General features: G+C 47.0%; 1 protein-coding gene across 1 annotated transcript; it reads left to right on the plus strand.

Annotated features, from left to right (window-relative positions):
* Positions 1-627: 627 nt before the first annotated feature.
* Positions 628-18,710, plus strand: LOC109282620 (NACHT, LRR and PYD domains-containing protein 3). Its single transcript, XM_019485220.2, has 9 exons — positions 628-922; positions 3,179-3,220; positions 7,099-8,803; positions 9,761-9,838; positions 10,765-10,929; positions 11,475-11,645; positions 11,924-12,097; positions 14,126-14,296; positions 17,576-18,710. Exons 1-9 carry the CDS (start codon positions 640-642, stop codon positions 17,667-17,669), a joined length of 2,883 nt encoding a protein of 960 aa, XP_019340765.1. The 5' UTR covers positions 628-639; the 3' UTR covers positions 17,670-18,710.
* Positions 18,711-27,273: the final 8,563 nt, after the last annotated feature.

Genomic DNA, 27,273 nt, shown 5'->3' on the forward strand with positions numbered 1-27,273 from the left:
CAGCAAGGTGTGCGTCCAGTCTCCTTTTGATGAGTAGGTGCTTGCATCACCCCTGCTGGGAGTCTTTTCTGGAGTCTGGTTATATGAATTGTGAAGAAGTTTTTCATTATACCCAGCCTGATACCTTTATGACCAGTGCTCCTGGTTTTCCCCTGGGACACTTTGGTGAATAGTTGTTCACCTAGCCGCTGATGCTCACCCCTTACATATATTTGTAAGCTGCCACCAAATCCCCTTGAAGTCTTCTCTTTTCTAGGATCCCTACCTGTTAGCCTTTCAGTGACATCCCACCCCCAAAAGGAAGGTTGGAGACAGGGCTGGGGAGTCTGGGTCAAGAGACAGTTTCTTAAGTAATTGCATTATTAAAAATGTCTGTGATTCTTACTACAGCCCTGAATATACAAAACAGTTTGACTATGGTCACACACATTTAACTGATATTTTACTAGAGATGTATCTGGTTGTTCAGGTCCCTTAAGATACAGTTAATGCACTTGTCTGTGAGTTGGGGGGATATGAGTAATTTACTCACACACTGTGGTAGGCTTTTTTTCTACTAGCTGAGGAAAGAGGTTCTTATATAGAATCTATTACTAATTATGGTCTTTATTAATTCTATTTAGGACCTGATGCTTAGTAATGGGAAACCAGAGCAGCAGAGTAAGTGACTTGCTCTTCTGTGCCCTTGAAGACCTCTCTGAGAAAGACTTCAAAGAATTTAAAGACAAATTGCTATATTCCAAATTTAAGGTGAAAGGTAATATTTCTCGAAGTCAGCTGGAGAATGCTGACAAGATAGACACTAAGAACCTCCTGATGAGATTTTATGGTGAAGACACTGCAGTCAGTGTGGCCATAGAAGCTTTAATGAAAATCAATCGCAGAGATACTGCTGCCAAACTCAGAGGAGAGAGAGAGAAAGGTAAGACACCTAAAATGATTGTAACACCAGGAACGTGCCCCAGCTGCACATGTGCATTTGCAACTGTCTGATAGCTCAAATGAAAAACTTTAAATCTTATCAGGATGCCAGATTCCCTGAACTATTGCACTTAGTTTTTCTCTGCAACTGCTGTAAAGGGAACAGAGACAACCTGTTAGACTCCAGCTGAAGCTATTCCCAGCCTGAAGGAATTTCCAGTGGTAGTGAGTCAATGTCATAGTCCACAGGGCATGTGATAGGTAAAGAGAGGGAGAAAGGACTACCTGGACTATGTCCCCACCTGGTGGACTGTCCATAGGGACCATTGGCAGGAAGCAAAGGAAAGAAGGAACCCCTACTGCTCTTACCTGTGCCAATAGAGAATCTAGGGTCTGTAAACAGAAATTAATTGCAACAGAGTATATTGCCTGTTACATTATCACCAGACAGCTGAAAACCCCTATGCTGCCTTTCTGGGACCCCAGACCCAAGATTTCCTTTGAGGCTCTATTGTTATCGAAAGAACAAAATCAATGAAGCACACAACCATATAGCCAACCACCCTGAGGGGCCCTGGGCTGCTTTTCATCATCCCATAAGAGTGCAAGACCAAGTGATAGTGGAGAGTCACTCTTTATCAGAGTAGTATTAGACTCATTGTACTCTGATGGAGCTGGATGCAACCCTGTTACATTCATTCCTGTTCCTTTCACCTCTTCCCTACAATGGACATCAGCTGGTTTGCTCCTGCCATGGGCTCTGGGATGGAGCCCCTGGCCATGGAGCTCTCAGGAGATGATCTTAGATTCACTTCCCTTTCAAAGACTGCCAAGTTCTTGAGTTTAGCCACCTGCAAGCCATAGTACAGGGGGCATGTATTTAGTTCAGACTGTCAGCTCTTTCAGGCAGGGACAGACTTTGTCATGTGAGTGTGTGCATAGGACCAAGGGCAGTTCAGTATCATCACAGACTGGAGCCCATAGACCAGTGATTCTCAACCATGGTGCCAGGGCACCCTGGGGTGCCATCAGATCTTCTGAAGGGTACTGTGAGGTGTGAAGAGATAAGTTAAGTGTTAGGAGGTAAGCAGCTAAACTAAGCAGACAAGCGGAGGCTCAGGCTTGTTCTTGCCTGGATGATCCCCCACTGCCAGTCCCCTCTGCCTGGACGAAAGCAATATCATCTATACATTAGTTTTTGAAATTGGGTACCACTCAATTCACAATAGTTTTGGAAGGATGCCTTGAGTCCAAGAAGTTTGAAAACCACTGCCATACAACCTACCAAGACACCAGCAATAACAGGTGATGGCAGTCACATTTGGTTCTTGGCTCTGGGGGAGGATATTTCATTCCCCCAATTTAGGTATTAACAGATGTTTGCCAATAAAAGTAGCTGGTTAAAACCTTCTCAATGACTTAAAGTGCAATATATTTAAATAAGAAAGAATGTGTATATAATACGTGTTGCCCAATTAAGTATAGCATGGGGTAAGGTAGGCAGATTGTTAGAGATGTGACCAGGATGGGGCTAGTTGGGACTCAGTACTAAAGGCCAGGGCCTCTGGTCTGGGGCCCAGGGGTCCAAGAGCCAGAAGTCCTAGGCACTAGGTAAGGATTCAAGCAGGAACCAGAGTAGGGAACAGGGAGCCAGGTAGGTGGTGGGAACCAGATTTGGGAACCACAATCCTGACTCAGAAATTAGGAGTAAGGAATCAAGAGCCAGACTAGAACGCTAGGAGCAAAGGGTCAGAAGCATTGGGGCTAGACAGAGGGGAGATTTGTCTTGTTGAGAAAACCCCAGAGCGCTGCAAGGGCTGCTGCTTATATGTGAGCAACCACACCCATGCACTAAACATTGTCACCAACTAGGGACACTCAGGTAGCTCTGAATCTGGCAGGACAAAGGGTTCAGTCTGGGTCTCCCAAATCCCAGGTGCATGCCTTGAACAATGGGGTATGGTCTCTTTTAGAGCATCCCTGTTGCTCTGGTTTTAATTAAAACCTTTGCCTGGGTCTAAGAATTAATTCCTACCATAACTGGTACATCCATCCCAGCTGAAAGTTTCAGCTTCAACAAATCAACATTCTGCAACAAAAAACCATGTTGAAAATTCCTGATCTGCTCTGTTCTTCAGTGATTGCTTCTTTTAAACTTGAGATACAGTTGCAGGAGTCAATCCTCAAGTGGCTTTTCAAGCAACATAAATGCACTATGGATTCTAACAATGTTGTTTCAATGTGATTTTCCTTTCAGATCTTGGCCTGAATAAAATATCATTGGACCTGACAGAAAATGGTATGTGATATCCACATAGGAAACTACTTAGGTCATAGAATCATAGAAAAGTAGGGTTAGAGGTCATCTAGTCCAATCCCTGCCTGTGGCAGGATCATCTCTATCCAAACCATCCTATACAAGTCCTTGTTTAACCTATTCCTGAAATATACAGTTAACCCTTTTGCACCACTACAAGGAATATTTCCCAAAGACACCAAAAGCACCCTAACCTGCCACAGGTAAAGCAGAGCGACAAGGACTATCAGTGTTCTGCTTCTGTAAGGGATGTTAAAATGTAAAGATTAAAGATGTAATGGTGCAAACTGGAATAACACTCAAGGTGAAGGGCCTTCCTGGAGTGTGAGGGGCAGCGATTGACACCAATCTCTTGGAAACATGCTTGTCTTGCTTTTGGTGGTGCTATTATTCCATGTCCTTTACAACAAGGCAAACTCAAAAGAAGCAGAGGGACTAGACTATAAAAGAAAGGAAATGCAGCTGTTATATCTGGTACTGATTGTTTCTTCCAGCCTTACCTCTAGAGAGTCACAGGTGTTAAACACTTCACCCTTCTTCACATCATCTAGTATGTTATCTTTCCCTCACCATTCAACAACAGGCCTAATTTTCCCTTGATTTTCCTCCTACCTTAGAAGTATACTTAAAAGAAAAAGGAGAGAGAGAGAGAAATGAACAGACCACCCTGCCAAGGGGTTGAGTTGGACCAGGATTTCTCAGTACAGCTTATGGAGGCAGTTGGGTCTAGGGATGTCGTTGTCATGGGGGACCTAAACTACCCAGATATCTGCTGGGAGGAGCAGTCAGCCAGGTCTGACCATTCGCGTAGGTTCCTAGCTGAAATACAAGACCTCCACCTTATCCAGGAGGTGCACAGCCCCACTAGGGGAGATGCCTTGCTGGACCTGGTCTTGGCCACTGGGGATGACCTGGTGAGGGCACTGCAGGTCCTTGACCACCTGGGTGACAGTGATCATCGCCTGCTGGAATTCACCATACCAAGACTAAATCCCCTGACTTCAGAAGGGCCAACTTCAGTGAATTTAGGAGATTAGTGGGGGAGGCACTGAGGGCCCAAAAGGTAGAGGATATGGGAATCCATGAGGGATGGTCGTACCTTAAGGGGACGATCCTCCAGGCTCAGAGTGTGACAGTTCCTGAGAGAAAGAAGGGGGGTAAGAGTGCTCTGAAATCCCCATGGCTCAGCAGAGGCATTTGAGAATGCCTGAGGGCCAAAAGGGAGGCATACACCCACTGGAAGAGAGAGGCTATCACCAAGGAGGAGTACTCCTCCTTGGCCCGTGAGTGTAGGAGGGCCATTAGGAAGGCCAAGGCAGGGGTGGAGCTCAGGCTAGCAACCAGGATTAAGGACAACAAAAAGTCCTTCTTCAAATACATTGGGAATAAGAAGTAGGCACCGGGTAATGTAGGGCCCCTGTTAAACTCAAATGGTAATCTTGTGGCTACGCCAGACAAGAAAGCCAAAATTTTTAACAAGTTCTTTGCCTCTGTTTTCTTGGACAGGGAACAGGACAGCTCTCCCACCACAGGTAAGGGCAATCTTGAGGAGAGCGCTGCCAGGCCTCGGGTCTGCGCAGAAGTAGTTAGGAATCTTCTGGAAGGGCTGGATGTTTTTAAATCTGCGGGCCCTGATGCCCTCCACCCATGGGTGTTGAGGGAGCTGGCGGGGGTCATTGCTGTGCCCTTGGCCTGGCTGTACGAGCGATTGTGGTCCACGGGCCAGGTGCCTGGAGATTGGAAACTAGCTAATGTGGACCCCATCTATAAAAAAAGGAGAAAGGAGGGACCAGGAAACTATAGGCCCATAAGCCTCACATCGGTCTTGGGGAAAATCCTTGAAAAAATTATCAAGGAGCACATCTGTGTGGGGCCTGCAGGGGAGATCATGCCCAGGGGAAATCAACATGGGTTCATCAAAGGCAGGTCCTGCCAGACCAACCTGATGGCCTTTTATGACCAGGTAACTAAATCCCTGGATGATGGTGTCGCCGTGGATGTAGTCTTTCTGGACTTTAAGAAGGCCTTTGACACTGTTTCTCACCCCATTCTCATTAATAAACTGAGTGACTGTGGCATTGCTGCCTACACAGCTGGATGGGTCAAAAATTGGCTGATGGGGCACACCCAGAGGGTGGTGGTGGACGGGTCGTACTTGACCTGGCGCGATGTGAACAGTGGGTTCCCCCGGGACTCAGTCCTGGGGCCTACACTGTTCAACATTGTCAACAGAGACTTCGACGAGGGGGTGGAAAACACGTGTCTCAGTTTGCTGATGACACAAAGATGTGGGGAGAGGTAGGCACGCTTGAAGGGAGAGAGAGACTGCAATTAGACTTAGACTACAGAAGTGGGCGGATAGTAATAGGATGGGCTTCAATGTGGATAAGTGCAGGGTGCTGCACCTGGGGAGAAGGAACCCACAGCATACATACAAGCTGAGGAGCTCCCCCCTTGTGAGCACAGAGGCGGAAAGGGATCTTGGAGTCGTTATTGACTCCAAGATGAACATGAGCTGCCAATGCCAGACCGCAGCCAGCAAAGCCAACCGCACCTTGTCGTGCATCCAAAGATGCATCTCAAGCCGGTACAGAGAGGTGATACTCCCCCTCTACACGACATTGGTCCGGCCCCAACTGGAGTACTGCATCCAGTTCTGGGCACTGCACTTTAAGAAGGATGTGGCCTGCCTTGAGAGGGTTCAAAGGAGGACCACCCGCTTGGTTGGAGGGCAACAGGGTAGGCCCTATGAGGAGAGACTGAGGGACCTGAACCTCTTCAGCTTCAGCAAGCGGAGGCTGAGGGGGGATTTGGTGGCTGCCTACAAACTCATTAGGGGAGATCAGCAGCAAATAGGAAGAGTCCTATTCCCCCCAGCACCACCTGGGGTGATGAGGAACAATGGCCAGAAGCTGCTGGAGAATATGTTCAGGTTAGAGATTAGGAGGCGCTATTTCACTGTCAGGGTAGCTAGGATCTGGAACCAACTTCCTAGGGAAGTGGTCCTCACTCCTACTTGGGTAAATTCAAAAAGAGGTTGGATGAACACCTGTCTGGGGTTGTGTGATCCCAGCATGTGCTCCAACCAGTGGCGGGGGGTTAGACTAGATGATCTATTCAGGTCCCTTCTGACCCCTAACTACTATGAAACTATGAAACTATATGACATTTGGTGAAACGGATTCTCACTAAAGAGATTGGGAAAGCTGATTATTGCAATAAATAAATAAATAAATAAAATTAAAAAAATCAAAAAAAATCACAGGAATGAGTGAACATTAAATGTCATATGGCTTTCTTCCCTACTTCTGTTCTATTATTAGATAGCAATGTTGTGTGGTTACAACTAGATGATCTGTTGAATCCAAGAAATGGCTGCATTTTGGTGATGGGTGAAGCCATTAAAATTGTCTATGCTCACATGAATAATTTCAATAAGGGCTACAGAACTAGGCATATTCATAAACAGGGATCTTGGTTTTCTCTGATTTAAAAAAATCCCTAAATATCAGTTAAAAAAAAGTAACCCCAAGTCCACATTGTCCTGTGATTTAAATGAACACCACTAATATCTATCTAGCTATCTATCTAGCTATCTAGGTATCTATAGATAGTGATGTTTCATTTTAATCATGGAAAAATGTGGATTTGGGATTACTTTCTTTTAACTGAAAATTGGGGAGTTTTTTTTAAATCAGGGAAAACCAGGCTCCCTGTTGATAAATAGCTTGGGATTCTTTATAATGAGAGGGATAAGACAAATGTCACTTTATAGTTTTTCTTGAAGAGATTACAGATATTTTCAGATTTATCAGACTGTTACGCTTCATTGTTTCTAATACTTTGTGTTACTGGCTTAGATTACAGAGTGAAGTATAGAGAATATATATTCAAAGAGTACCAATACATAATAGACAGGAATGCTCGTCTTGGTGAGACTGTGACTCTAAACAGCAGGTACACAAAACTGATTATGGTTAATGAACATCGTCATGAAAAGGAAAGAGAACATGAAATCATGGCCATGGGACAGAGACATGCAGAAATCATGAAGAAACAAGCAATTTCTTCAATTACAATAGACAGTCTTTTTAACCCCAATAAAAATGGGCAAGTTCCAGAAACTGTTGTGCTGGTGGGAGCTGCAGGAATTGGAAAGACAGTGACAGCAAGAAAGATCATGCTGGACTGGGCAGCTGGAAAGCTCTACCAGGAAAATTTTGATTATGTTTCCTACATAAATTGTAGGGAATTGAACCTTCTTACCAATGACAAAAGTGTGGCAGATATAATTCTGAAAAACTATCCAATTAATAATGCACCAATTGAACACATTTTCATGCATCCAGAAAAGCTCCTCTTCATAATTGATGGTTTTGATGAACTGAGGTTTAATTTGGATCAGCCTGAAAGTGATCTGTGCTCTGATCCCTGGGAGAAGAAAGCAGTGGAAGTCATACTGGGTAGTTTATTTAGAAGAACAGTTCTCCGTGAATGCTACTTGATAATCACTACCAGACCAATTGCTCTGGAGAAGCTCAGACAGCATGTGAAATGTGCTTATTATGCAGAAATCCTGGGATATTCTGAAGAGGACAGGGAGGAGTATTTCTACAAGTTCTTTGGAAATGACAGGCAAGCCTTGCATGCCTTCAACTTTATCAGTGAAAATGAAGTTCTCTTCACCATGTGCTTTGTCCCCATCATGTGTTGGATCATCTGCACGGTTCTGAAACAACAAATGGAAAGGGGTGAAGATCTTGTACAGACCTCAAAGACAGTCACTGGAGTGTATATCCTGTTCCTCTTCTGCTTAAAAGACTCTTCTAGCAGTAATTTAAAGCTGCAGATGCAAACCCAGATGAGGAGACTTTGTTCTCTGGCTGTGGATGGGATCTGGGAGCAGAAGATACTCTTTGAGGAAAAAGATATCAAGAAGCATGGCTTAGACCAGGCAGACTTTCTCCCCCTCTTTCTGAATGAGAACATTTTTCAAAGAGACATTGGCAGTGTGAGTGCCTACAGCTTCATTCATTTAAGTTTCCAAGAGTTTTTTGCAGCTTTGTTTTATGTTCTGGAAGAGGATGAGGATACAAGGAAGGATTCAGTGACTCCCAAAAGAGAGGTGAATACTCTTCTAGCATACTATGGAAAGTCTAGGCATTATTTGATGCTAACTGTGCGATTTTTGTTTGGTCTCTTAAATGAGAACAGAAGGAAAGACATAGAGGAAAAACTTGGCTATAAAATGTTACCAAATCTGAAGACAGACGTAGGAACTTGGATTAGCTCATTTTATCCATCAGCAAATAACCAAATTGAAGATCTTGAGGCATTGTACTGTTTGTATGAGAGCCAAGAAGAGCAACTTGTGAAAAATGCATTGATGCATTTCACTAAATTAGAGTTACGGGGGAAGCTACTGACCCCAATGGATCAACAGGTTCTTTCTTTCTGTGTAAAATCTTGCCCCCAAATGAAGTCACTTCTTATATGTCACTGTGGATTTAGACTTGAAAGCCATGAGGAAAAAGAATTCCAAGGGCCATCAAAGCAGTTGTGCCAGTGAGTATTATCTAAACCCAGAACTCTATGGATTTTCTACAAAAGATAAAACACTTTTGCTCTCTATTGATTAATAATGCATGGCTGGTTAACCTAGCGCAGTACAAATTGACTTTTCCTCCAGGTGAATGATAGAGCTGTTAAGGTGTCTTTGGATTACACAGGGCACATCTACACAAGATGTTTACTGCACAGTAGACTAATTTACTGTTCAGTAAAGCGTCACTATCTGCATGTGCACAGCTATTAGGCTGGTACAGACTAGTTTACTCTGGCATAGGATAGTCCTGTCAAGCACAGATGCTATTTGATGGCAAAGTAAGTTAGTGCAATTAAAAGAACATGCAGATGATGATGCCCGAATTAGTTTACTGCGGTGCAAATTGAGCAGGAGTATATTCAGTAACATTAATTGCATGTGTAGACATGGCTACGAGGGGGGTGGATGCAAGTGGAGGGTGGCAGAATGTGATTTTCCTTTTTTCTGTTCACAATTATTTGTTCTTCTGTCCTATGTCCTAACATTTAAAGCCATAGTGGGATCTGATCTCTGATACCAACAATCACACCTCCTACCATGACACGTGTGTGGCAAGATGTGTAATTTTGATGACTGTATCCCCAGAAATGCTAAAACAATTACAGACCAACACAGGAGGTTATAAGCATCAGAGACATTAGCGTCTGTAGAGTGCATAGATTTTTGTTTCAATATTCAGGGGAAGAGAGGTTGAAACATCACATGTATTCCACTTAGTAGGAATTATTGTATTGACTAGGTACAGTTAAAATAACTCTGCTTTAGTACCAGACATGCTTTTATGGTTTGATATTTCAGCATAGCCTGATCTATAATATAGGGTTACATCATCCAAGATAGTATTTGTTGTTTGGAAAATAGAATTAAAAGCTATCTGTGGAGAAAGAAAAAAAATAATTTGTATTTTTGCTTTCTAGGGAACAAGGGACTCAGTCCCCTATTTACCTGCTCTGTCAAGCACTGAAGGAGCCAAACTGCAAATTAGAGACGCTAAAGTAAGAAACTTTTCCCCTTTTAACAAAGTTCCTTTGTTGTAGGGATGGTGGGCTGCATTTGCCAGGCCTGACAGTCATTCAGACATGGGAGCTGATGGGCTAAAAGAGGCAGAGCCAGGAGATGGGAGCACAAGGACAAGTGCCAGAAGCCTGGAAGGGAAGGATCACCTAGCTTTCTGGGAAGATGGCTCCTGCTACTCCCTTCCTGTAGCCACTGGTTTGCTCTACTTGGGTCTCACTACTTTGTGATGTACTCAGTGGGAATGTCTACATGTGACGCTATGCTGCCACAGCAATGCGCTATGGCAATGTAGCTTGTCCCTTAGGCAGCATAGCATTGGTGGGCACAAACCATGACCCAGACACTATACTGCCATCATGACAAACACCTCGTTATAGCATGTTGCTAGGGTGATGTAGCTGCTAAAAATAACCATGCACCACCAAGATGGCACAGTAACGGCTTTTACTGCACCATCATTTAGTACTTCCAAAAGCAAGTACTAAATGACAGTGCAGTAATAACTGTGCCATGGGGGATATGCATAGATGTGCCCAGTGTACAGCCAACTTGACTAGTGGACAGTTGTCTATTCATTTGGACTTGTGGTTAGCCAGTAAAAAGGACTCTTCCACTCTTTATAACTTAGATAATAGTAGCAGGGATTTAGGGATCAAAATGCCTGGCCCATTCTCTGCTCATGGTCATGGGAGAAGCACAAACATTGGGACTTAAGCAGGAAATCTGACCTCAAACTGACTTTTCATTGGCCCAGGGGTGAATCTCAGAACAGGTTTTAGCTGAGACTCCTGGCTCTTTCTCAAGACTGACTGGTCACAAAAAGGGGCTATTAGGTGAGGATTGCCATAAGACCAAGCCCCGTTCACACCATGATTACCGTTCTTGGTGTTTCTCTCTTCCACAGGTTGTGGAGTTGCAATCTTACAAGTTCTTGCTTTGAGGATCTCAATTCTGTTCTCAGAAAAAATGACAGCCTGAGAGAGTTGGACTTAGGTGACAATGTTCCGGGAGATTATGGAGTGCAGGTGCTTTGTGAAGGAGTGAAACAATCAAAATTGGAAAGACTGGGGTAGGGAGTATTTGGCTTCACTGTGGATTTCCAAAACCCTTTATGTTAAGTGCTTGACACAGTTATGCAGCTGGTCCTTGATGTCTGTTTACTGCAGCAAACTGGAGGCACAGAGTTGAGTGTTTCTCCAGTTTGCATGTCAAAGTCTCACTATACGCATCAGACTGCCCTGCTTGGAAGTGGAAATTTTGTGTTGAGCTGAGACCACCAGCAGGCCCAGATTATTTACAGCTTCATTTTTCCTCTTTGCCCCATTGACCTTCCCTAAAGGTCTGTGTCCTTCTTTGCCGTGGTCAGCAATCCAATAAACACCCCTGTCCTACTTTATAATTTAAGGAAAATGCTCCATGTATGGAGGAATTCCCACCCCAGTGCTGGTTTCTAACTAGACACAGGAAATGACTGGGGAGAGGGTCTAGGATGGAAATGGTGGCCCATTCTGAATGCTCAGAGAAGAGCTGGTGGGTGGGACTGACTGTCAGAGTAACTGTGACAAGCTCCGTTCACACCATGATTGTTCCTGTCTACCTTTCACTCCCCCGCAGCTTGTGGAGTTGCCGTCTCACAGGGGCTTGCTGTGGGGATCTCTCTGCTGTGCTCAGCACCAAGCAGAGCCTGATAGAGCTGGAGCTGGGTCACAATGATGTGGGGGACTTCGCAGTGCGCAGGCTCTGCGAGGGACTGAAACATCCGAACTGCAAGTTACAGAGACTGCGGCAAGTAACGTTTGGCCTCCTCTATGTGTTAATCTGTCTTCTTCTAAGTGAAGTACTTAGTGCTGTGTGTTTCCAGTGCCTGATGTGCACTCTCTAAAGTAAAAAGGAGATGCTTGATGTCTTGTGTAGATGTGGCCACTGTCTATGGCAAGGCTTCTGGCTATTCTTGATACAGTAGGTGCAGGGAAATGGGCTGGGACAGGGCTGGCTGTCACACTGTTTGTGCTGAGTCCTGTTCATGATGTGATTGCTCTTCTCCACATTTTTCTCTTCTGAAGGTTGTGGTGGTGCAAATTCACAGGCACTTGCTGTGGGGATCTGGCAGCTGTTCTCAGGAGCAACCGAAGTCTGGTAGAGCTGGAGCTGGGTGGTAATGAACATCTGGGAGATGCTGGAGTGCAGCAGCTGTGTGAGGGCCTGAAGCATCCAAACTGCAAGTTGCAAAAACTGGGGTCAGTAAGGTTTCCTTTCTAGGTAGATTTACCAGAGGCCTCTATAAAGTACTCATCAGGGCTGTGTGGCCACTGTTAAATGCCTGCTCCCTGAAGTGAAATGGAGAAGCTGAGGGTTATGTGTCTGTCAAACCCCCATGCCAATGGCTCACACCATACACCCAGCTTACTCTTCTCAGCCATAACCAGAAAAGGGAGAGCACAAAGCAAGAAAGAAGGGTGGCTCAGCAGTGAATTTTCTTTGTGAAGAGATCTGAGGCCAGCCTTTCCTCAGGGAAACACTGGTCTCCAGGGAACCTCATGGTGGTTTCCTTTTCTCCCATTTAACATAGTTTGCTTGTATCTGGGAGTCCTCTATGGAATCCCACTAAAAATATAGTCTAGAGCAGGGGCGGGCAATTATTTTGGCTGGTGGTCCACTTAACAAGTTTTGGTGAGCTATCAAGGGCTGCATGGGTAACCCCACCCCTTGACAGTTGCCTTACACCCTGGTCACCACCTTCAGACCGGAAGTCCCTAACCCCTGACCTTTGGCACCAGAAGTGCCTCCCCTTGTCCCCCAGAAATACTTCTTTTGGGAGGGTAGGGTTGACATCTTGGAACCAGAAAAACCCCCAAATCATACACTAAAAGTCGAACACATACTATAATGTATTTTAATTTTATTGCAAAAAATATTGTCATGATTTTGTATTTGCATACTGTATACAAAGATGAGAGCATAATAACTCCAAAATAAAATCTTAGTCTTGTAAATTGTGTGTGTGGGTGTGGTTGGGAGTGTGGGGGTGTGTGTGGTGGGATATAGGTGTGTGTGTGTATGATGGGGTGTGGGGGGTGTATGTAGGGGGCAATAGGATATGTTGGGGGGTATATATGTGGGGGGGGGAGTTGTGGGAGCAGGGTGTGGGTGTGTGACTTTTGTGGGGCATAAGAGATCCTGGCAGGGTGTGGGGACCCCCCAAACCCTCCCCACCCATGGCGCACAGCCTGTGCTGGTGGCAGCAGGAGCACCAGCAGGTGGCATGTGCTTGTGCCTGGTGCAGGCACTGCTGCTCAGTGGCACGCGGCTCCAGCCAGCACTGCATGCAGCGGTGAGGAGCCCAGCCTGACCAGTCACCTCTATCACAGGGGCTCTGCGCAGTGCATGTGCAGGTCCCAGCACTTGCATGGCAGTGGAGCAAGCCCCATGTGCTAGAGCCGGCTGCCTTTGCCACTCCTTAACCCCACCACGGTCCTTCACATCCACACCCTGCCCACCTGAGCTCTGTGCTTCCGCTGCTCTCTGGGTGTGGGCTTTGTGCTACCACCAGCCCCATGCTCTCTGCCCACACCCAGCTGCAACTCCCCCTCCCCCACCACTTTCCTACCTGGTGCCCAGAGCAAGTGGGACCCCAGGGAAGCCTAGCAGGTCCCCTGGAAGCTGCAGCAGTGGCAACAGCCTGGCCTGGAAGCTGCATGATGGTGGGGTGGGAGTAAGGTGTAATAGGGCATGTTGGGGGGGAGGGAGTGTATATATGCGGGCCCCTCGCTCCCACCTTTGTGGGTGGATGGGCTGGGCAGGGTACAAGTAATTGGAAGGCACCCATGGGCTAGATGAAAGTGCTTGGCGGGTTGGATCCAGCCCACAGGCCATATTTTGCCTGTCCCTGTTCTAGAGGCTCTGTCACAAGTGCAGCCCCGAGTCTGTTCTCTGGCCCAGCGAGGAGGCAGGGAGTTCTGGGAGCCCCACAGTCCCTCTTCTCTGTATGAGCCTTTGACCCCTTCCAGCCAGCAGGGGTTCAAAAAAGGATCTATTACTTTCCCCAGGTTTAACAGGTGGTCCCTAGTACCCTGGGCATCACATTTTACTTCTTAAAAGGGATTTTTTATATCAGTGGTTCACTTCTAGTGTGCTGTAACTTCTTCCAAGCTTTGTTCAAGAGAAATGTTCAGGAAAGCCCAGAATGCAGTGTCCCTTTCAAACACAACCGACATACATGATTTAAGCAATAATTCTCATCATTTCCTCTGTCTGTGTCTCGGCAGGTTGAATGATTGTGATCTCACAGCTGGTTGCTGCAGGGAGCTGTCCATAGTTCTTAGTACTAGCCAGACCCTGACAGAGCTGGACCTGCGGGAGAACCAGCTGGGACATTCAGGAGTGAAGCTGCTCTGTGAGGGGTTAAAACATCTGAATTGCAAACTGCAGAAATTGCGGTGAGTTAAAACTGGGTCCATTCACCTTCTCTTTACCATAGGCTCTGGAGAAACACAACCTTTAAAAGGGGAAAGGGAGCTGCCACTTGGGAGGGTGCATCCGCTGCTAAGATGGAACTGTTACATCTTGATGCTCCTGTAGCAATACAAGCGAGCTATGAAACTGTGGAAGACAGAGTTAAGGCTCTGTCTCCTATACAATCACTGCTTGGCCAACTCCCACAGACTAGCCAGGACTCCACCTGAGCTCCAGGACTGTCGTGTCCTGAGATGACAGTTCCTTGCTTTGACTTAAGTACCTCTTCCCTTAGGAAGGGTCAGGAGAAAGCATTGTGCCAATGCTGGGAGACATAGGTCACCCTTCCAGAAATTAGAAAAGCAAGACACAAGAGACATGTTTTAGACTCCTCTCAGGCTCTGGAGTCAAAAGACAGGCAAGTCAAAGATTCTTTGGTACCTCCATACTAGCTATGAAAAAATTGCTTATGGCACCAGTTAAATGCATGGATCACATTCCCTCTTGCACCAGTTCTTCAGGCCCCAGCACTCCTGGTACCTGGACCTTGCTACTGGACACTGTATTTATCACCAGGGTTGTGCAAAGAGAAACTGTGACACCAGCCCCACCTCCCCCATTTGCAGGTAGAAAAGGGCAGGGTTGATACAGGATGCCAGAAGAGATACCTCACCCCTGGGAGAAGGTGTGCTCTGCTTTAGCTCTTTTTTAATACTACCAGGGGGTGTCTTTCAGGAACAGAAGGTCCTGGATCAGGGAGTCATATTTTGCTCATTGCTTTTCCCATGTTGGGAAATTAAGAAGTGCTACAACATGTTCTCTGAGCAAGCAATCATATATATAACATGGAATAGATGCACTTAGGATATGTTTACACAGCCATACAGATTCTCTCAGGGTATCTGGGTATACTTGCTTATGTATAAGAGTGAACATAATACAGAGCAAGATTGAGAACATGCTTCTGGGATCATTTAACTATTTAATTAAAGGAACCCTCCTTCAGTTGAATAATCTACTATTATTCCTGTAATTAATTCTGGGACAATAATTGCGAAAAAATTGAGGAAAAGAAAGTGTAAAAGGACACAAAAAAGAGTGCTAGTTTAAGCATCTGTACAAATCCACAGCCAAGTGCTTTAAACCAGAACTAAGAAGTGAATGTAAAAAACCATACAGAATCTAAGCCTGATGGGGAGAAAGAAACTGTCAAAAAGTCATAAAAAATGAGGAGGAAAAAGGAAGAAAACCAGGTTAGGGAAGATGAGAGCCAGAATACAGGAAACAGCAGCAAGTTCTGTGGGGTAGTAAATGTGGTTTTTAACATGTTCTTTTTTCACATAGTCCTAGATATTCCCCTCACAGGCCTCAGTTTTGGGACAGTGTAAGAGGAGGGCTAACACGCCTGTTACTTTAAGGGAAAATTTGCCCTGGCAGCTAAATAGAGGGTGGCTGCAAGGGACAGGACTGTGAGGAAGCTCTGTTACCAAGGCAGGGAGCTTCCCATTAAGGAAAGGGAAGCGCCTGCAGAGGGTTAAGGAAACACTTCCCTGAGTAAGCAGGCTGCTGCAGGCACACAATAGAGCCTTACCTCTCTGGGCAACAAGGAAGTAGATGCAACTGTAATTGTAAGCTTCTTGGCCTCTTGTGAGCTAAGATCAGGGGTAGTCACTGCACTGGTTTGTTACCCGAACTGTGATGGATTTAAATGGCATTATGTATTGGAGGGTGCACCCCTGTCCAATGCACTGCAGACAGGACACCCGATGAGTCTTGTAATTAGCTTCCCACTGGCCAGCTTCTAGTGCAGGAGCGGGCAATTATTTTGGGCGGAGGGCCACTTACTGAGTTTTGGCAAGCCATTGAGGACTGCGTGACAGGCAGCCAGGGGCAGATTAATATTAATTTTCTACATTTTTTAGGGGCCCCACGGGCCAGATAGAATGGCCTGGCAGGCCGCATCTGGCCCATGGGCTGCATTTTGCCCACCCCTGTTCTAGTGGGAGGATCTTGGATACATGCTTACTTTAGGGAAATGGGGGCTCCTCCCTAGCTTGCTCCTGCAGCCTTTGGTTAAGGGCACATGAGACTCGGGGGCATCTGAACACCAAGCCTCTGGGCTTGGGCCTGCACATAGGATGCCCACCAATGAATCTGGGGGTATCTGAAGCTCCTGGCTGAAAAGTCTGGGATGGAGGATACTTGCCAGTTTTAGTGCTACATATGGTGTTTGAACAATTGAGTGTTGCTCAATCAAGAGGATTTGGAACTTATTTTGTGAATTTGACCTGGAATACAAAAAATCCCTGACACCCCCCCCCCCAAAAAAAAAAACCAAAAAAAACAATGCAAACAAACCCTAAGCTGTCAGGGTGACTGGATGGCAAGCCCTAATAAGTCAGCCCTTCAGGTGACAGTGTCCCTGACCTGCAGGGGCAGGGCTCAGTCTGAAAGCTAGAGAGGGGGTGGCAGTCCTGCTGTGCAGTCAGCCAGGGAAGGAGCTCTGCCTTGAAAAGACTGTACAAGAGTGACTGGTGGGGAGCTGCTGACCCTGAGGACTACAAACTACCCAGGGGGGGAGGTGGGCCTTGAAGGGACCCTACCAGAATGACTGGATGTGCCTATTTGCCACTTTAGGGGTTCATGGGTGAAAGGCCCACCACATGAAACTATAAGCCCCTCTCAGGAAAGGAGGCTACTGGCAAAGTGGCAACTGATTGCTTGGAGCAAGTAATAACAAAGCAGGGACAGGGATGATGGTCACAGGTTAATAACTAGTGTGCGATCAGAGCACACTGAACAGTGTCCGAATGACTGGATGGCACCTGCGTATCCCAAGGACTGTGAGCTACCAGGAAAGAGCTCCTCACCTACAAGGCCCTAGCTGAGATACTCCTTGAGAGTGACCTGTAAGGAAGGTTACAAGTAAAGACCAAAAGACAGGCCAGGGTAGGTTGGTTACCTAGCTGACAGGTCTAGAACATGGGGTGTAGCCAGGGCGCTGATGTTTTAGTTACTGTTAGAACTGGTGACTTGGATTTGGGACTGTTAGGGGTGGGCGGAGGTCCCAGTAGTGCCTGAAGGCATGAGGAGAGGCTTTGAGGCCTGCCAGGGGTTGGGGCTCAAGACACAAAGCAGACCTAGCCAGAGGACTGGAACTTGGTGAAAGGGGTAAATCCTAGCAAGGGCAAAAGCTGGACAGGGCCAGGGTGGTCTACAGGTACCAGTAACATTCCCTTTTTGTTTCTTATGTCCCTCCAAAGGTTGAGCCGTCACATGGTTCAGAAAGAAACAAAGCAAGAGCTGGGTGCTGTGAAAGAAATTAAGGCCGGTCTGGTCATAGAGTCAAACTGGTGATCAGGACCCCCTGTTCCAACATACCCTGCCTGCATGGCCTTGGATCAAGCACGCCTTGCTAGGCCAAGCACCTGAACTACCACACCTGCTCCTGACCTCTAGTGAAGGCAACGGCCTCAGTTTTCTGCAGTCGAATTGGTGGCCAAAAGTGCCACACACCCCTGATAAGCACACCTGTAGCTCCAGACTCTAGGTATGCCTTGGCACAGCCTCAGACTATTCTGGCAAGCTTTGTGTTCATAGCTCTCCAGTTGTCCTGGCTCCTGACTTGGCTTTGGCTTTCTCTGACCCAGATCTTGGATCTCCCCTGCACCTCAGCACCGGCCCTGCTTTCTCTGGTTTTCTCAGCATCCTGACTCAGCTTGGATTTCTTGACCCTGACCTCAGATCTTCTTTGGAAATCAGCACCAGTTCTCTGACCCCTGGTTCCTGATTTTGGCTTATGCCCTGGATTGAATCTCTTGGTTCTCCCCTTTCGGCCCCAGTAACTTCTGCCTCAGCTCTGCTGACCCCCAGGTCACCCCTAGTGGTCTATCACAAGCCTAACCACTCACACCCTGGTTGAACCCTCACACTACCACTACCCAGGGGAGCAGGAGGGTCTGGCCGAGGGAATTACTACCACATGTGGTGGGGGCTGGGAGGCCACTTCTACTGAAGGAGCATGAAAGAATCTTGAGGAGCAGCTGGTTTGGCGACATATTTGATCTGATGTTAGAAGGGGATAGTTGGTTAGTTGGAGGGAACAGGAGGGAGGTAGGGAGTCAGGATATAGAAGACATGGGACCAAGAGATGAGAGGGGTGTGGGAACGGCCCTCTCGCAGTCCTTGTGGGAACAGCGGAGAAACGTGAGGGCCCATCTCTGGACCACCGTGGAGTTTCTGTTCTGGCACCACAATTCATTTGCTGTTCTTTGTGTATCTATCAGGGTGTCTGCTATGATAGGATTCCACAGCTGCCCACTTTACTTGCTCCTTGCACATCCCTACTGTTGGCTTGTGCAAGGTTTGATGGAATCCAATAAAGATCACAAAATCACAGGCTGCCTTATGCCTTGTAGCTATCATTTTTTGCTCCAGGTTGTGGGAGCCCCTAGGGTTGTTCTCACAATTCCCATCTCATATCTAATAGAGCCAACACTGCACAGGCAAACTCGCAGATTGGCTGGCTAAGAGAGAACTCGTTCTTTCCTCCCCTAGGTTGTCCAGGGTTTTTCAGACAAACAATAGAGGATACCATCTAGCACCCTGACTGCCTACTGTGGGGGAAGGAAAACAAAGGTCTAAAACAGAGGGAGATAAGATGGTCCAGGGATTACAGAACCAAATGGAGGGATTGGGAGCCCTGGGTCCAAGTCAATGCTCTAGCACACCTGTCCCATGTTATCCCTTAGGTACATTACCCAGCTTCTCTATGTGTCATCTTCCCTCCTGTAAAATGAAGATACAAGCTCTTCCCTGGCCAGGAGTTCTGGTGGAATTGGCATTTGTAAGCAGGTCACTCACCCAGCTTTCCCTATTAAGGCCAGTCAGCACTGTGTCCAGGGATACCAGTCAGTTTAATGTTACATGGGCCAGCCCTGTCCTCACAGGAAAAACAAAAGCAACAGACCAAACAAGCAGGAAAAAAATATATAAAGAAACCCAAAACTTGCAGTCTTTCTTCAGACCTTGGGAGTGACAACTGGGTCTCAGGCTGAACATCTGCTTACAGCATATTAAAGATTGTCAGGCAGAAGGGATCTGTGACAATGGGGGTTTAGCATCTGATAAGCAAGAACTTTACAAATACTGTTAGGTACCACACTGCCTGGGCATTTCCAAAACCTCCATCACAAGTCCCATGTCCTCCATCACAAGTCCCATGTCCTCAGACAACAGTTGCTACTCCAGCAATGCTCAGTGCTCAGTGCACAACCAAGTCAACAGCAGAGAGATATCTAGGAGGATTGGTGGGGCCAGTAGGAGGAGGATGGGGCTTGCTAAAGACCAAAAAGTATTAGAGGGACATATTTTTCTGAGACATGTTACTTTTTGTTGGGCCAATAAACTATGGACTAGAAACTCATTGGCAAAAAAAGTCCAAATCTGAATCAGACTTGACCCTGGAGCCTCTACTGACTGAGCAGTTTTCAGATGAATCTGATTATGAGTACACTTTGCAAACATCAGATGTAAAATGCAGGAGATGCTCATCCATGGTGGAGCTGCTGCCTCCCTGGGAATAATAAAGGGCTTTTGAGTGAATTCTAAACTAGTTGGGAAATGGTAGCCGATGAAGGCCCCTCCAGGCTCACCAGTTCAATGTCCGTAGCATGCAAAGTGTTAGACCACTGTATGCAGGCCCCCAGTCCCCCTCCCACCCACCCTCCCCTTCTGGAGCAGTTCAGCAGTTGCCTTTATCAAGGTGACACCCAAGCTGCACAGGGATGGGGAAGCAGGGCTTGAGGCCTGGCCCTTCAGAGGCAGAGCTCATGGGAAGAAGGGGGCTTCCATGTATTCAGGGGAAACCCCCTCCTTCTTGAGAAGCATCCCAGCCCCACGGCTTCTACCTGCTACCCCCACCTCCCTTTTTTTGCGGCCACAGACATCTCCCCATGATCTGATTTCCTCTCTTGCCTCCCATGGGGCAGACAATCACCCCTCCCTGTGTCCCTGAGTAAGGGTATGGTTGTTTTAGGGAGTGCCCCATGGTGCCCCCAGCCACTTCTAGGTCAGCCTTTCTCTGCCCATCCTCTGCACCACATCCCTGCTCCCCACAGGCCTACTGCTGCCAGCAGTGTCTCTGTGCCTAGACTCTGCCAGTAAAGCCCCCAGCATCCCCTTCCTCTTAGGAGTGTCTGCTGTCAGAGAGCACCCAGCCTCTCCCTGGCACCTCTCATCCCTCAATCTGCCCAGGGTCTCTGTGGTGTCAAACCCACCCTGCCCTCTTGGGCCACTGCTGGTCAACTCCTTCAGGGAACTACATCTGCTTCATGCAACACAGACACCTTCTGTGTCCCCACCTCAGCCACGCCACCTGCCTGCTGGGTCTTTGTCTCAGCGCGTCGGAATTCCCAGCTCTCCTCACATGCCCTCAAATACTCACGTCTTCCCTGTTCTCCTAAAAGATCCCAGTGCTGGGGACAGGGTGGAGTCACAGTGTCCCTAAGTAAGGATATGGTTGTCCTGGGCTTGCCCCAGGAGCATAGCCATCACCTCTCCTTCCACGGGGTATCTGACACACCCCTGTCTGGGTCCTCCACCTTCCAGCCCCACTAGGTAACATACAGTTCCAGGACATGATCCTACACTGTGCTCAATGCAGGGACCATCACTGTGCCTGGTCCTTACACAGCTGTCTGGGCTAACCATACGCATCTGTGATCCTGGTGGAGAAATGGCAAAGCCTCAGAGCACTGGCTTTTGAGTCTTGCAATGAAAACACTGACCTACACCATTTAAAACAAAAAATTACTTGCACCTTTTCTACTGTGCAAAGAGGGCATGAATAGGAGACTGGTCACAGGCAGTACAAGCTTCATGTGGTTTTGCCTAAATGTTAGATTGTTATTTTTTAAAGTTCTCTATAGGATTTAGAAGCCAAGTGTCATGACCCATCTATATTAAAGAAGATTGCAGCACATCCCTCTCTTTGTTTAAACCAGTGTCAGTCCCCAGAGAAGAGGCTTTTACATACAAAATCAGATGCAGCCTAACCCTTGTGGAGAGGGAGGGAGGAATTGTGGGAAACAGGAGGGAAGTGGGGATGATGGGGAGAAGTGAGTTTGTGGGGGCTACTCTGAGAAGAGAGGGAAATCCCGGCGGAGAAATGAAGGAAGACAATGAGGGATTGTTTAGGACAGTAGGACTGTAAGAGAAAGTTCTGCACAATGAACAAATTAAAGAACAATGCATCATGGCATGAACAAGAGATCGCGACACTGCTGCTAACACCCCAAACACAGAAGCATCCCTTAAATTCAATTACTACTCTAGAGCATTAGAGAGTAGCCCACATTGTATCCACCTTCAAAAACAACACTTAGTTCAGTTATCCCATTGATGGAAGGAAGTTCTAGAGGGATATACTATATGCATTTATAATGCTCTGAAGGTGTTAGAGTAAAAGTTTGATAGAATTTTGAAGTATGTCTCCATGAAAGCATTTTCCACAACAGCTTTAAAGAACTGGCACAGTCAGTACATAAGGGATATTTAGAGTACCACTGACACAGTTGCTGTCTGCAGTAGTGATTCTCAACCAGGGCACTGTTTATTCATTTCTGCATATCTCACAAGGAGGAGATCCTATTTGAGAAGGATGGGGATTCCTGACTCTTACTCTGTGTTGGACAAAAAGAATAAGTATCTAGTGTCAAGCTCCAGGACAGGAAACCCAGGGTCAAGGTCTCTGACCAACATAATCCTCTTTTGGGACTGTGAGACTATTTTCTTCCTTCTCTCCAGTTCTTAAGTTTCCCAAAGATATCAGGAAGCTCAGGCAGAGTTCAGAGCACATCATCCACAGCGATGTCTTGAGCCTGTCAGTTTTTGTACTACAAGCTGCTGATGCTCTTAAGTTACTCACCCATCACTCTGCTGAGTCCTCCTAGCTTTCAGAACTAAGGTCAGATAATGCCCCAATGCTCGACCTTCCTCCACCTGGTAGTCTGGGTGCTGGATGGATAACTTCTCTGGACAGAGAAGGTTCACTTGAGGTATCGGATAGTCTCTTCCAAAGCTGAAAACCTCCAACCAAGCTAACTTTTGTAGAGAAGTGGTGTATTTTGTGTTTGGAGAACTCTGCTACTGCTGTCATGGTACACTTCCATTCCAGTCATCTCAGACTATCTACTGTCTTGGAAGACATGTAGGGTCTCTTCCTTGACCCCATAAAAGACACCTAGTAGCCACTTCTTGCAGTCACCTAACTCTTCGGGGTCATTCTGTATTTGCTTCCCTTACAGTCTCAAGAAACCTTTTGAGCTTTTATTTTTGCACCAGTGGGGGAGGCTCCCATCTGTGGCAGCCTCAGTTTCCTTTTAGCCAATTTAATAGGAGACCCCTTGAAAACCAAGGCAACCTGCTCCCTGTACCAACTTCCTGTGACCAGGAGGTTTTTGCTGGCCATTCCCCCAGGCAGGAGAATCAGTGAAATACCAGCCAATGTAACAGGGCTCCTGTGAACCATAGTCCATAAGGATCCAAACTATACTGGTTCCATGGTTTCTACCTCAGCAGATCTATAACACTTTCTGGGTTTCTTCCAGCTCCTCACTTTCAGGAGACAGAAAACTCCAGACACACAATGGTAGTTAATGCTGTAGCATTTTATTTAGACTGAACAAAGGCATCCAGAAGGATGCCAAAGCTATTTGTTGCCCTTGCAGAGAAGAAAGAGGAGCAGACACTTCCTATGCATAGATGTCACAACAGAGCCCTGACTAATTCAGTAATTTCCAAGCCACCAGTGTGCATGCAGGTTTTTTTGTTAATGCTCCAGTTCATGAGGTATGCAGAAGAGCTACCTGCAGCTCTGTTCACTTTTCACTGCTCCTTCATACACACTGCCAGACCAGGTGCCAATTTTGGTAGTGGTGTTCTGAACTCTCATGCCTCCTGCCAAGAGAATGAAGTGTTAATCCCCAGGAGTTAGCAACACAGAAAAGTAGATTGCAAAGGACCTCAGAGGATCATCTAGTCCAGCAGTATTCAATGTTCTGGCTCTTGTGGGCCCAGTGAATGGCATAGGGTTAGTCCACAGGCCAGATTGGGCCCACGTGGCCTAGGCTGACTCCCATGCACAAGGATCAGGCCTTGTGCCACATGCTGGGATCAGTGTCTAGGGCTCTTCACAGCCTCTGCCCTGCATGTCAGGATTGAGCCTTGTGCTACCCTGCTCAGGGCCACAGCCTGCAGGGCTCCCCACAGGCTCATGGAGAGCTCTGCAGGTCAGATGACAAGATACTAGGGCCTGAATCTGGCCCAAAGGTTGGGAGTTGAGCACCCCTAATCATTTTAGGCCAACCCCCATATTGTCTAACGTATTTTTAAAAACATCCCAGGAAGGAGATTCCAGAACATCTCTGGGTCATCTGTTCCTATGCTTAATGACCCTCAGAGTGAGAAATTTCACACGAATATCCCACCTAAATATTACTTGCTGCAATGTATGATCATCGGAGAGACTCTTAGAAGCCTCTTGGTACTTAAACCCACCCATCCTTCGTTTCAGCTAAAATACTGTTCTGTTAGAGTCTTAACCAAGAAGGGGGTTGTACTAACACACTCCTTGCCAGGACCTGCATAGACCCTCACATGCCTGCCCATGTTTATGGCAGTTTTTTCCCAAAGACTCAAATTTTTATCCAAATCAACCAAAATGTTGCTGCCGCCTGGTTCCTTGGGGACCCCCAGAGTGCAGGGTCTGGGGCAGTCGTCTCAATTTGCCATACTCTAGGGATGGCTCTGCAGACATGGGTCTATAGTTAGTTCAGTTGTTAGCTAACATCTACTTAGTTACATAGGTACATTCCCCGATTTCTCCCTAGAAATTCCTCCTTCCTCCCCTCCTTGCTGGTGCCCAGCATGTTTTCAGCGAAGGAAGCTTAAAATGTGACAGGAGCAAATTTCTCCTCCGACTCCCTTGTGAGTTTGCCTTTTTCCTGGCTCCTTGCTGCTCACACCTTGCTCAGGCTGGTGATTCCTGCACAGCCAGATCATTATGGACAGCCACCAGAAGAACACAGAAACCGCTGGGAAGCATATTCTTCTTTCAGCTTCTACTGCCAGCCTCCGCTCCTCATAAGCAGCATCCCTAGGTTAGTGAAAAGGGCCTGAGATAAAATGAAGAGCATATTGCCAAGGTCCTCAGGTCTTGTTTCCTTCAAAGGAAAATAAGGTGTAATATTCTTACTGCCAATCCCCTATCCCACCTCTGGGGTTCTCCTCCTCTGTCCCTCTTGTGCCTGTGAATTAGACCTCCGGCCTGATCAGTCCCCCCCCCCAGCTCCCTAGGGCTGCAGGGCTGGTGGGGCTTGGAGGTGAATTGTGAGGACTTGGCCAGGGCAGAGACTTTGGGGATTAGCAGAGGATGGGGTGAGTGGGCTGCTGCCTAAAGCACAACCAATAAACAAATCACCTGCAGCAAGGGCAGCCTGAGCTCCCAGCCCATCAAATGTGGCTGAGGCCTGTCCTGGGGACTCCTGGGGCCTCTTGGAGAACAAGCCCATCCTGCCAGCTCCACTGGTCATGTCCAGGAGCCTAGTGCCCCCTCCCAAGCCATAGTGCCATCAGGCATCACAGCCCTGAGAAAACTCCCTATAGCAATCTCTGTTGCCTCGCAGGAGCTCCAAGAGGAGACAGGGACAGTCACTTCTTGACAAATGTCTTCCACATGGGCAAAATATGGGTTTTCCTCATGCAAACCCCTTTCCCCAGTGGTATGAAACCTCTCAGGAACCTGTGGGCATTCATGAAAGGGGAAGCTTCTTTTATTATGGGGCTGGCTGCACCACTGTCTCCATCCTGGCCTCTCTGAGCAGTCCTCCTTATGTCTCAGACCTCCTGCCTCTCAGTCTCCTGAGGTGAAATCCCTGAATCATCCCACTTGCAAATTGAGATGTGGGCTGTAGCCCCTGGTAACTGCTCCCGCACCAGATGGCCCTCTTACTTCAGGTCCCAACTTTGCCCCAAATTTCACAGGATTAATTCATTCGTTTCATTTCCATTCACTGCAGCAGGGCCTGGGGGGCTGCAGTCAGAGACCCAGGCCTCAATGTGCCAGGTGCTGCGTGCATGTGACCCCAAGGCCTGCATACACTTGTGCCTGTGCTTAACTTTCCCACCAGGCACATCCCCACAGGGCCAGATACACGTGTGCTTGCTGGGTCATGGCCCAAGTGTCTTCAGAGCAAAAGAGAGCAGTCAGTGTTCATTCTTCAGCCCGGCTTGCCTTGGTATTGACTTAGGTGTTGGGGGACCGTCCTGCTCAGCAGGTCACAGGAGGTTGAGGTCCTGCAGAAGCTCTAGTCAGAAGGGCCCTGGCCAGGCCCAGTGGCTGAGAGTTGTACATGATTGTACACCTTAAACTTTGCCTAAGACCTCCAATGGCAAGCTTACTTGCCTGTACACAAATGCCAGGAGCCTGGGAAACAAACAGGAGGAACTGGCCCTCCTGCTAAATAAGAATCAATATGATCTCACAGAAATAACAGAGACCTGGTGGGACTCCACCTATGACTGGAACACAGGTATAGATGGCTATATCCTGTACAGGAGGGATCGTGTTGATAGAAAGGGTGGGGGCGTAGCCAGATATGGTAACCAAAGAAAACTCCTTTCTTCTCTCCTTGAGTGGGAATCTTCACCACTCTCAGAAAAGGAGGGAGCATTAGGCAACTCCTTTTCGGTGTGACAGGAGGTTTGATGGTGCAATCCCTTTCTCATATACTTGTAGAGATCTCTCAAGATACCTGGAAACTAGAGAAAATGACAGACATCCTTCCATCAGGTTTTCATACAACAGAGAGTACAGAAAGATAAGAACCTGAGACCCGAAAGCCTCTGTGTGGAACGAAAAGACTTCCTACATGCGAATCTATTTTCTCCGTCCACAGAGGACCTTGTCTAAAATAGCACCTAGTTCAATGTAACATGATAAAGTCAATAGAAATTATGCATTGGGCATTCACTTGAGGTCACTGAAAAATGCTGGTTAAGGCTGAACATTTGAGATCTCTTTCCAGACTAAAATGGAGAACAGCTCTTCTCTGCAATCGGGTGAAATCCAAGAATAATCTTGGTTGCTATGGGAGATAAGGATGGTGGGTAGTTTTGGAAGTGTAGGTAAGCATGGATCGGCAAGAGTTGGCTACTGAAACCACCTCTGGTGCGTCGAAGGCACAGATGCTTTTTTAAAGTGGATGGCTAAGGGGGACATGCCCCAAGGGTAGGGAAAAACCAAAGGGAACTATCTACCCACCTGCCCTGAAGGGTCCAGTAAGGGGACACCCCCTTCCCCTCTCTACCCATATTCTCCATTTCACTCAAGAAGAAAATTAGAACCAATAACAAGAAGTTGGGGAATGAGCAGCCTACAGAACAATTTCCCTTGCCAGTAGGTTTGGTTCAGAACAGTTAAAATTTGTTTCTACATAACCATACTATTTAGGAATAAGACAACATCCTTTAAATCATTTGTGAACCCACTGATGGTGCTTCCAATTATCTGTATAGAAGGGGCTGCCAGAACCCAACTGAGGCAGCTGTGTATCTGTGTCTCTGGGCCTTGCATATGCTATGTGTTTTCAATAAGTGTGGCTGTTTGGGCCCCATTACACTGATGTGCTCGTCTTATATGATTGTAGGTCACTTAAAGGGAAGAAGACAAAAGGAACTGTGATGCAAATGGGATCCCAATCTAGGATTGAAGTGAAAGAGGGCATGATTACAGAGGGCAAGAGAAAAATACACTGAAAAATAGGCAGCAATCCCATGAGCTGTGAGTGAATTGCTCATATTTAGTGGGTCTCCATTTTACTGTGATATTCTACTTGCCCTTTTAAGTTGTCCTGTTCTTTTACAGTAAGATAATGTTCCAGAGACCACTGTGAAGTCATAA

This window comes from Alligator mississippiensis, chromosome 2 (genome assembly GCF_030867095.1).
Source record: "Alligator mississippiensis isolate rAllMis1 chromosome 2, rAllMis1, whole genome shotgun sequence".
NCBI classification, from domain to species: Eukaryota; Metazoa; Chordata; order Crocodylia; family Alligatoridae; genus Alligator; species Alligator mississippiensis.

Bases quoted from the DNA above. Each gene is read 5' to 3' on its own strand.
- LOC109282620 (XM_019485220.2), top strand. From the start codon at position 640: ATGGGAAACCAGAGCAGCAGAGTAAGTGACTTGCTCTTCTGTGCCCTT. The intron at 9,839-10,764 runs GTAAGAAACTTT...TCTCTTCCACAG, and splicing joins TGCAAATTAGAGACGCTAAA to GTTGTGGAGTTGCAATCTTA. The intron at 11,646-11,923 runs GCAAGTAACGTT...TCTCTTCTGAAG, and splicing joins TGCAAGTTACAGAGACTGCG to GTTGTGGTGGTGCAAATTCA.